This window comes from Paramisgurnus dabryanus, chromosome 14 (assembly GCF_030506205.2).
Source record: "Paramisgurnus dabryanus chromosome 14, PD_genome_1.1, whole genome shotgun sequence".
Lineage (NCBI taxonomy): Eukaryota > Metazoa > Chordata > Actinopteri > Cypriniformes > Cobitidae > Paramisgurnus > Paramisgurnus dabryanus.
The window spans coordinates 7,868,450-7,879,062 of record NC_133350.1 but is presented as its reverse complement, the minus strand read 5'-3'; the positions used below and the strand labels follow the sequence as shown (position 1 = coordinate 7,879,062).

Here is a 10,613-nt window from a genome sequence, read left to right as displayed (position 1 = left end):
TTGCGTTAAATCTTACCCAGATACAACAGTGCTATTTTCTGATTGGCTATTGTGAAGCCTCTTTCTTTTCTTTTTTTTGATTGGCTGATAGAACTCCAGGGGAGACGGGCTTGATAGAGAGAGCGGTGCGGCCAGATACATTTTGAGCGCTGAAGCATATTAAATATATGATAAATAGTTTTTAGTGTGGCCGGACTGCACGACTAAAGACTGAAAGCACGGCTATTATCAGACCGGCCTTCGCGGCCTTAAAACACTACCAGCCCACCGGGAAAAGTCCCGACTCTCCCGGTTGCCACTCCGCCCCTGTTTACTATAATAAAATCATGATGAATTTTTGTGCCGGTGGTTTATAAAAAAAAAAATGCTGGATTATTGTCAACCCAGTGTTGATCAAAAAGGACAACCAAGCCATTCGTTCAGTTAAATTAACCCAGAAAATGTTTAATGAAAAAAAAATTCTGTACATCGGTTGCACATGATTAAATTAGGTTTTCTTAAAATGAAATTAACATAAATTAAAATAAATTTCATTTTAAGAAAACTTGATTCAATCATGTGTAATGGTTTTGTTCTGTATTCTGTGTATTTTTGTTATTTGTACTTGTATTTTGATACTCTGCTCTGTTCGGACTTTTATTTTGATACTCATCATGCCATGTCACAGTTCACACTTCCTGTCTGTTTTGTATTTAAGTCACTTCCTGTTCACCTGTTCCGGGCTGATTATTACATCGCCACATTCTGTTTATCTGTCTGTATTCTGTTTGACCTGTTATCTGTATCTGTTCCTGTTTTGACCTGTGCCTGTTTCTGGATTTTGCTTGTTACTCTGCCTGCCCTGAACCTGAGCCTGTATTTGGATTCTGATTTTGGATTAACCCTTTGGATTTGTTTGCTGGCCCTTATTGGGATTTTACATAATAAAAACCTTTTGCACATGGATTCACTTCTTCATCGCTTTCTTTAAAGCAACCCGTTACATCATGTTGAATTGGTGTACATAATTATATGACGTAGATCCAACTTTTTTTTAAGAAAAATCATTTTAAAGCAACATTTTAAAGGAGTTTTTTTACCTTAAAATAAAGTTTCCAAAAAAGTTTTAGTCGTTCATCCACTCAAAACAGGGTGAATGGCACTTTCACATCGGCCAAAACCGCACTAAGAAGTTTCCAACCGTCAGGTGGCGGTCCTGTAGTTTGAGTGAAAACTACAAAAACTTGCTTTACGACAGACCTACAATCCAATCAGAGCCAGTGTGGCGAAGTGACGCTCTACAGCTATCAATGCAAGTTCACCTACTTGCAGAGGAATTTGACTACGCCACCTGGGAACTACCCAGGAAACAAAAATGACCACTAGGTCACACAGGTTCACTTCTCATATATAATTAAAGGCAGACAGAGAACATGAGTATCAAAAATACAAAATTTATTAATCAATAATAATAAAAAAAATAGAACAGTTAATTTTTCTTTAAAAGGAGTATGTTACACCTCCAATCAGTTCAATGTCAAGACAAGACGGATCGCATCACTTCAGATTTCAACAATATTCTTACTGCAAGTTATGCGGTAAGTGGCAGCTGGATAAAGAATAAATCAAAACAAATACAACATACAGGGCTGAGGTTACCCACAGGAGTGATCACCGGCGCACGTTGTCAAAGAGCACACTTCACATACACACCACACCGTGAACTTAGATTACAAATCATACACTCCAAAAAGGTGTAACACAGCAAACGTTGGGATAGTACAACCACCACCACCAGATCCTTCACCCGTGGGGACCTCAGCTCCTGAAAGAAAATTAAACACAAAATAAATATCAAAAAGAATATTGGTCAGACATACACAAAATAAATCACAAAAGTCACAACCCACTCCATTACACAAATCTTTAAACAAGAACAAAATAAAGAAATACAATTTAAACTAACTAATAACGAATGCAAAAATCCACATACAATTATTCAAAAAAAAGAAACGAAAACAAAAGTTAAGCAGCAGCAGTAAGGCTACAATTGAGACCAACAAACACAGACGCTCAGCTCGAGTATGCTACGCGATTCCCCGCTCAGCTGGACGTTTCCATATAACGGAACACTTCACAGAAACCAGACAGCAGCAACAATTCCCAGCATAATACTGTGCAATTTAGCAAAGTTTATGCAGCACACAGCGGCGGTAGAAAATGAAACTAAAGCTGAAATGTATAATCAGCCAAAGTGAAAGAGAGAATCCTACAAAATATAAACAAACACAGACTGTAACATTGCAGATCCCAGATTACAATTAAAATTCCCCACTAATACCCTTACCTCGACTTACCACAAGCGGATAGATAAAAAGTTTTAGGTAGGCTTCAGTATCGAGCCACGGCCAAGCATGCACAGCATTCAGATCACCCACGGTTACGCTGGAATACAGGGACTACACATTACCAAAAACCCACCCTTTAATCATTCAGCCCTTTTTAAATATACCTGACCTTGTGATACAAAAACAGCGCTCACTTACCGGAAAGGGCAGTCAACAGCTCCTCGCTAAAGCAACCGTAAAACTACATCAAGAAGAACAGGAGGGCTAGATTGTAGTAACAACACCACTGCACGGATGGAAAGCCAAGCTGCAATATAGCGCGCAAATCGTAAATGTTATATGCATAGTGAAGAGTTAGCAGCATGCTACGTAACAACAACAACACATACCGTAAGCCACCATCAACACAGCGAAAAGGGGAGGGTCCGGACGTGACGCATACCAAGCTAAAGCCAACCAGCTCTAATATAGCCAATACTCACTGCTGATTGGTCATCACGGGTGTCACTCACCACCACTTACCTCATTCATGCTGTTACAATCCACCCCCAGCTTCTGCATCGTCGCCCCGACGATGAGTTACGCAAAAACCTGCCCCCTAACCCTTCAATCCCATGGACGAAACAGAGCACCAACTGCACTACTCACGATACTAGACACAGTACCTTCCCCCACTGACCGTGGGAGGTGGTGTACATTAGAGTGCTGCCCGGCAGTACGCCTTCCAGTCCTCCTCACCATACTTTCCCCTGCTACCACAGAACTTACGGGAGGATCCCCAGAACTTAACAGGGGATTCAGTACTGGCTGCATGGTTACCCCTGTCCCAGAAATTCCTTCTACTTCCGGAGCTACGCCAAACTCTTGAGGGGCAGGCTGGACCGTACCCTGCGGTGCTGAACCACTAGTACCCAGAGCAGTTTCAGACACCAAAACGAATAAATCACCCTCATCCAAGTCATCCTCCCGTAGCTGCACAGGTTCCACTAATGGCACATCCTGCAGGACAGGGAAATGGCTCCTACCAATCTGTGGCTTTAATAAAGATCGGTGCACATGCTTCAATTTGTCTAAATCTGTAGTAGGGGCAATGGTGTACACCACACCTCCCTCTGTGGGTGCCTTGATGACCTGATGCAACACAGAGCTCCACTGGTCATGGATTTTGTTTCGACCTCTCACGCTGTAATTGCGGAGATATACCAACTGACCCTCCTTCAGTACAGATTCTCGTACCTGTAGATCATGGCGTGCTTTTCGGCGATTGGCTGCAACCCCCAACCGCTCACGAGCACCCTCAAAAGCCACCTGCAACCGATCCTGGTGCTCCAGGACCCACCGATGGACACTACCAGCCAGCGGTTCCTCAACCCTACCAAGCAGGAAGTCAACCGGAAGTCTAGGCTCCTGCCCGAACATCAAGTAGTAAGGGCATTCTACTGTGCTTTGGTGAGGGGTAGTATTATACGCAAACAAAACCTGAGGGAGGCAAGATGGCCAATCCCTTTTTTTCGCCACTGGTAAAGTGCGCAACAAATCGTGCAACGTCCTATTAAAACGTTCACACTGGCCGTTACCAGCCGGGTGGTATGGTGTAGTGCGCAATTTTTCGACTCCGTATAAACCACAAAGCTGCTGAATGAGACCCGACTCGAAATTACGGCCCTGGTCTGAATGGATGCGACTTGGTACGCCTAACCTGCAAAACCATTCATTTACCAAAACCTGCGCCACCGTCTCCGCTCGTTGGTCCCTGGTGGGTACAGCCAAGGTATATTTAGTAAAAATGTCGGTCATAACCAACACATTCTCCAGACCAGAGCTCGAGGGCTCTAACACTGTGAAATCCAATGCTAGGATCTCATTTGGCCGTGCGGCCAACAGATGCCCCATGAAGGCAGCGGGGGCATGCTGAACCCCTTTGGCACACTGGCACCGCTCGCACTCCTGACACCACTGAGCAATATCCACCGACATCCCGGGCCAGTAGCACCGTTGCCACACCAGCTGCGTAGTGCGCTCCACCCCCTGGTGCCCATGCAGCTGGTGCAGCTGCGTCAACACCTCAGGCTTCATGGCCGCCGGTAATAGCACCTGCAGGACCTCTTCCCCACCATCTGGGCGATACACCCGACGATAAAGCACACCCTCAATCTCCACCAGGCGGCTCCACTGCCGCAACAAGATCACCGTAGCCCTAGAGAGTTTCCTACGTTCTTCAGAACTAGGTGGCAATTTACGCCTCCAGAACACCAGAATCTCTCCAATAACCAAATCGGCCTGCTGCTTAATGGACATATCACTAGTGGAATTACCGGGAAATGATACAATTTGATTTACCCGAGTCACCAATCCCTCTTGGCCAGCTTGACGCAAGGCAGCTGGAACAGCCGCACCCAGGTACCAATCCTGAATTTCTGCTACCCCAGGGGGGTTTTGACGGGACAGAGCGTCAGCATTGCGATTGCTCTTACCTGACCTATATTTCAGCTCGAAGTCAAAAGCAGCCAACTGGGCAGCCCAACGCTGTTCCATGGCACCCAACTTGGCTGAGGTCAGGTAGCTAAGGGGGTTATTGTCAGTGTAGACTATACACTTCTGTCCTAATAAATATTCACGAAATTTTTCGGTCATGGCCCACTTGAGCGCAAGAAATTCCAGTTTCATAGAACTGTAATTAGAAGTATTGCGCTCAGTGGGCCTCAAACCTCGACTACCATAAGCGATGGGACGCACCTTACCTTGTTGTTCTTGTGAAAGAACTGCCCCTAAACCTCCATGGCTGGCATCTACCTCCAAAATAAAAGGGAGTGTAAAGTCAGCATAGGCAAGTACAGGGGCTGTTGTCAGTCTACACTTTAACTCCTCAAAGCTACTCTGGCACTCAGTAGACCACGCCTCCGCAAACTCCCGAGACTCACGCTTTGTCCGCTTTGGAGTTGCCAGCTCAGCCACCAATCTGTGGAGGGGGGCGGCCAACTTCGCAAACCCCTCCACAAATCGGCGGTAATAGCTAGCAAACCCCAAAAATGACCGCAACCCTGACACACTAGTCGGCAGCGGCCACTGAGAAACTGCCTCAATCTTACCTGGGTCTGTGGAGACCCCTTCTGACGAGATCACATGACCCAAGTACTGCACCTCTCGTCTGAAAAAGGCACACTTTGACAATTTGGCCTTCAACCCTTCCCTGCACAACCGATGTAAAACTACCTCCATTCGAGCTAAATGTTGGTCAACTGAGGAGGAGAACACAACAATATCATCAAGGTACAAAAGGAGGGACTGGCACTGTTGGTCCCCAAACAACCGTTCCATCAATCTCTGGAAGGTGCTGGGGGCGTTGCACAGCCCGAACGGCATCCGATTCCATTCAAAAAGCCCGAACGGAGTGCAGAAAGCTGTCTTTGGGCGGTCTACCTCACTTACCGGGACCTGATTGTACCCGCTGGCAAGGTCCATGGTGGAGAACCAACAGGCCCCTGCCAGCGAGTCCAACGTCTCCTCAATACGGGGTAGGGGGAAGGCATCCTTCCGTGTCTTTGAATTTAAATGACGGTAGTCCACGCACATGCGTAGACTACCGTCCTTTTTCTTAACCAAAACGATTGGTGAAGCGTAAGGACTACAGCTTTCTCGAATTATGCGAGCTTCCAACAACTGGTTAATGTGTGCCTTCACTACCTCGTACTCAGAGGGGGGAATACGCCTGTATCGCTGCCGCACAGGGACCTCATCAAACAAAGGGATCTCGTGTGAAATAAGATTGGTACATCCTAAATCCCCATCATGCAAGGAAAACACAGATGAGTACTTATGCAATAGGGTCTTTACCTTGGATTGCTCCTCCACTGACAGCACAGATAAATCGATTTCACTAATCTGCTCCTGCACCGAAGGGGACGCCTCCACTAATTGAGAACTCACCCTAGCCGGGACTTCCTGAACCTCAGTGACCCCTGGGGGTAAACTAACCACGTAAACATGATTAATAGTGCCTATAACTGTACTAGCATACATCATTACATCCATTGTGCCTACATTAACCACAGGCACATAGGCTGTACCCCGGTCCACTTGTACCAAAGCAGGAGATGCCAGCAAACCGGCTGGGAGACCAGTATCTGGTGGCTCAAAAAGTACCGTACCGCTTGAGTATTGCGCAGAGCATGTTACGGCAACCAATTTCATGGTGCCCCCTGGGATGCGACACGTCCGATGTCCCCGCACCTTAACTCGACCCCCCTGATTTGGACTTGATTGAATTTCAACATGATGGCAATACTGTAGTGCCTGAAAAACCGAAGTGGGGGCCTGTGACACGCCGGGTAAATCAAAAAGACTTGGGCCATGCTGGCCAAAGAGCTCCCGGTAGCAGCGGCTCAGGACATTCATTCCAAGAACCCCAGGAACCCGAGCACACAAACTACCTGGAGGATCTTTGACAACCAGCACTCCACAACCCAAAATTACCCGCCCACAAAGCTGTACGTCAAGTTCCAAATAACCAATGTAAGGAATTGAGAGACCGTTGGCGGCCCGAAGCTGTAACCAATGGCACGACCTAAGTTGTTCTTGACCCCTCGACCCAAAATTTGTCACGAAACAACTCTCCGTAATGGTGGACACCATAGAACCAGTGTCCACCAGGCAAGGTACACTCACCCCACCCATACGCACGTCGAGTTGCGGACACTTTGACATGAGACGAGACATAAAATCTAAATTACCAAAAGCACCCGAGCCTGTCCTTTCCCCGACCGAGCTGTGGCTCTGCAGCTCAGCGGGAACTAGTTTTCCGACGGTTGCCTGGACTGTGACTGCCCACCCCTAGTTGATGCTGTATCTACACGCGAGGCGGGAAAATGGGAAGGCCTCCGTTCCCGATCGCAATCTCTGGCAAAATGACCAGGCTGCTGGCACCTTCTACAAATAATCTGACTCAGCCTAGGTGCTTGCGACCGTGAAGGGGGGTTTTGAATCTGAGCCACACTTTGAGTTAATTGATTTAATTGTAGCTGCTGCTTTTTTAGCATTTCACGCAATTCACTCAATTCAGAAGTCGACGAGATATTACTATGGGTATGCTGATGTCCCTGTACCCCATACTGAATGCCATACGCAGATGGAACCGATTGACTTCGACCGCGTGACCCCCCAGGCATTCCCTCACGTTCCCAACGCATAGCTTCACTGCGGACATCCAGTAATTTAATAGTGGGTTGGCGACGGACTAATTGTTTCAGCTCACGTCGTAGGGCACCATCACTCACATGTTCCACAAATTGATCCCGCAATAAAATGTCTGCATTTGGCATACCATGGGGTGATTGAGTTTTCACCTTTTCCAGGAGATTCAACAGGGCCAGGGAGAACTCTAACAAGGTCTCCCCGTCCTGTTGTTTCCTGGAAAAAAAGGACTCCTGAAGAGCCACATAAGAACTCGTGCAACCATACAACTCACGCAACGCTTGAATAATTTTGTTTGGATCCTCCCTCTCATCCCTTGGCCGATAACGAATCTCCTCTCTCGCCTCACCCTCCAAATGATCAGCCAAAAAAAATGCCTGATCAATTGTAGAGAGATGGCGAAGTCGCATACAGGCCTCAGCCTCTTCTACCCATTCATCGATCGTAATGCCGGACCTACCATTAAATTTTGGGCACCTACGATCCCGAGGGACAAAGACAAATCGATCCGTCGCTGATGCACCCGCACCAGTGAGTGGGGGATCTCCGGTGGCTGGAATTGGTACATTAGAAGGGCCAGGCGGAGCACTCGCCACTGGTTCCTGTCGCAATCTTTCATTATCTGCCTTTAACTGGGAAACCAATTCTCTCAACTCACGCAATTCATCATCCATAATGGTAAAACGCACAAGCACTCACCACTACTGAAGAAAATACAAGACCCAGTGGGGATGTTCCTCACATTAACTCACAAAATAGAATACTGCTGCCTGGTTTCTGCAAAAAAAAGAGAAAAAGAAAACAAAAACAGACACACAAAATACCAACACTAACCACAAAATGATACTCACGTCTCTGCACTACACAATAGAGACCCTGCCGAGACTACGCCAAATGTGGCGAAGTGACGCTCTACAGCTATCAATGCAAGTTCACCTACTTGCAGAGGAATTTGACTACGCCACCTGGGAACTACCCAGGAAACAAAAATGACCACTAGGTCACACAGGTTCACTTCTCATATATAATTAAAGGCAGACAGAGAACATGAGTATCAAAAATACAAAATTTATTAATCAATAATAATAAAAAAAATAGAACAGTTAATTTTTCTTTAAAAGGAGTATGTTACACCTCCAATCAGTTCAATGTCAAGACAAGACGGATCGCATCACTTCAGATTTCAACAATATTCTTACTGGAAGTTATGCGGTAAGTGGCAGCTGGATAAAGAATAAATCAAAACAAATACAACATACAGGGCTGAGGTTACCCACAGGAGTGATCACCGGCGCACGTTGTCAAAGAGCACACTTCACATACACACCACACCGTGAACTTAGATTACAAATCATACACTCCAAAAAGGTGTAACACAGCAAACGTTGGGATAGTACAACCACCACCACCAGATCCTTCACCCGTGGGGACCTCAGCTCCTGAAAGAAAATTAAACACAAAATAAATATCAAAAAGAATATTGGTCAGACATACACAAAATAAATCACAAAAGTCACAACCCACTCCATTACACAAATCTTTAAACAAGAACAAAATAAAGAAATACAATTTAAACTAACTAATAACGAATGCAAAAATCCACATACAATTATTCAAAAAAAAGAAACGAAAACAAAAGTTAAGCAGCAGCAGTAAGGCTACAATTGAGACCAACAAACACAGACGCTCAGCTCGAGTATGCTACGCGATTCCCCGCTCAGCTGGACGTTTCCATATAACGGAACACTTCACAGAAACCAGACAGCAGCAACAATTCCCAGCATAATACTGTGCAATTTAGCAAAGTTTATGCAGCACACAGCGGCGGTAGAAAATGAAACTAAAGCTGAAATGTATAATCAGCCAAAGTGAAAGAGAGAATCCTACAAAATATAAACAAACACAGACTGTAACATTGCAGATCCCAGATTACAATTAAAATTCCCCACTAATACCCTTACCTCGACTTACCACAAGCGGATAGATAAAAAGTTTTAGGTAGGCTTCAGTATCGAGCCACGGCCAAGCATGCACAGCATTCAGATCACCCACGGTTACGCTGGAATACAGGGACTACACATTACCAAAAACCCACCCTTTAATCATTCAGCCCTTTTTAAATATACCTGACCTTGTGATACAAAAACAGCGCTCACTTACCGGAAAGGGCAGTCAACAGCTCCTCGCTAAAGCAACCGTAAAACTACATCAAGAAGAACAGGAGGGCTAGATTGTAGTAACAACACCACTGCACGGATGGAAAGCCAAGCTGCAATATAGCGCGCAAATCGTAAATGTTATATGCATAGTGAAGAGTTAGCAGCATGCTACGTAACAACAACAACACATACCGTAAGCCACCATCAACACAGCGAAAAGGGGAGGGTCCGGACGTGACGCATACCAAGCTAAAGCCAACCAGCTCTAATATAGCCAATACTCACTGCTGATTGGTCATCACGGGTGTCACTCACCACCACTTACCTCATTCATGCTGTTACACCAGCTTTGCTGCAGTAGGCTAAATTATTTACAACAGTGGTAATGGACAATTCCGCTTCCAACCTGCAGGTGGAGCAAAGAGCAAAAACTCTTTAGTGTTGCTTTAAGAAGACTTAATTAAATCATGTGCAACTGGAGATTTTTCAGCGTTTTTGACACAACAATGGTTAAAATAACCAATCATTTTGTGTTGAAACAACACAGCATAGGTTAAATGTTAAATTACAACCCAGTGGTTTGTATGTGTTTTTTTTTTTTTAGTCTAAGTCATGTATCTTTTATTTCTTTATCTGATATTCTATATCTAAAAAATCTAAATTTGTAACGTTGAAATTCATCTCAGCGCTGTTTGGTGTGCTTCATGGCATACAATTTGTTATGGAAGGATTGTTTGAAATCCCTAAAGGAGAAAATAAATGGGAGAAATGCCTTTAAAACCAAGACCACTGAGAAGCTGGTGGTCACTATTTCTCTCTATTGATTTTTGTGATTTCATTTTTCTATGAGTCGTCCATCTCCTCCTTCTTACACTGTCTCCCTCACTTACCTTTCTGGGCTTCCTTGACCAGTTTTGCTTGTTTTGAAGCGTTCTGA

The 10,613-nt window shown here is 45.3% G+C and overlaps 1 protein-coding gene across 9 annotated transcripts; it reads right to left on the bottom strand.

Moving 5' to 3' along the window:
• Positions 1-1,259: 1,259 nt before the first annotated feature.
• LOC135718787 (uncharacterized) lies at positions 1,260-10,007 on the bottom strand. 9 transcript variants are annotated; one of them, XR_010520905.1, is made up of 7 exons: positions 9,869-10,007; positions 9,678-9,786; positions 9,479-9,576; positions 8,217-8,956; positions 2,526-2,634; positions 2,337-2,424; positions 1,418-1,804 (listed from the first exon to the last, which is right to left on the bottom strand). XR_010520905.1 is itself a non-coding variant. In XM_065241026.1 (5 exons), the coding sequence occupies exon 1, from the start codon at positions 3,744-3,746 to the stop codon at positions 2,934-2,936; it is 813 nt and encodes a 270-aa protein (XP_065097098.1). In that variant the 5' UTR covers positions 3,747-3,753; the 3' UTR covers positions 1,260-1,337; positions 1,625-1,804; positions 2,337-2,424; positions 2,526-2,634; positions 2,717-2,933. The 9 variants fall into 9 exon arrangements, 4 of the variants coding, with proteins under 4 accessions (XP_065097098.1, XP_065097099.1, XP_065097097.1 ...); XR_010520903.1 differs by having other exon boundaries at positions 9,489-9,576; XR_010520906.1 differs by lacking the exon at positions 9,479-9,576.
• Between the last annotated feature and the right edge of the window lie 606 nt (positions 10,008-10,613).

Excerpts from the sequence above, each read along its gene's own strand:
- LOC135718787 (XM_065241026.1), bottom strand. The coding sequence starts at position 3,746 with ATGTTCGGGCAGGAGCCTAGACTTCCGGTTGACTTCCTGCTTGGTAGG.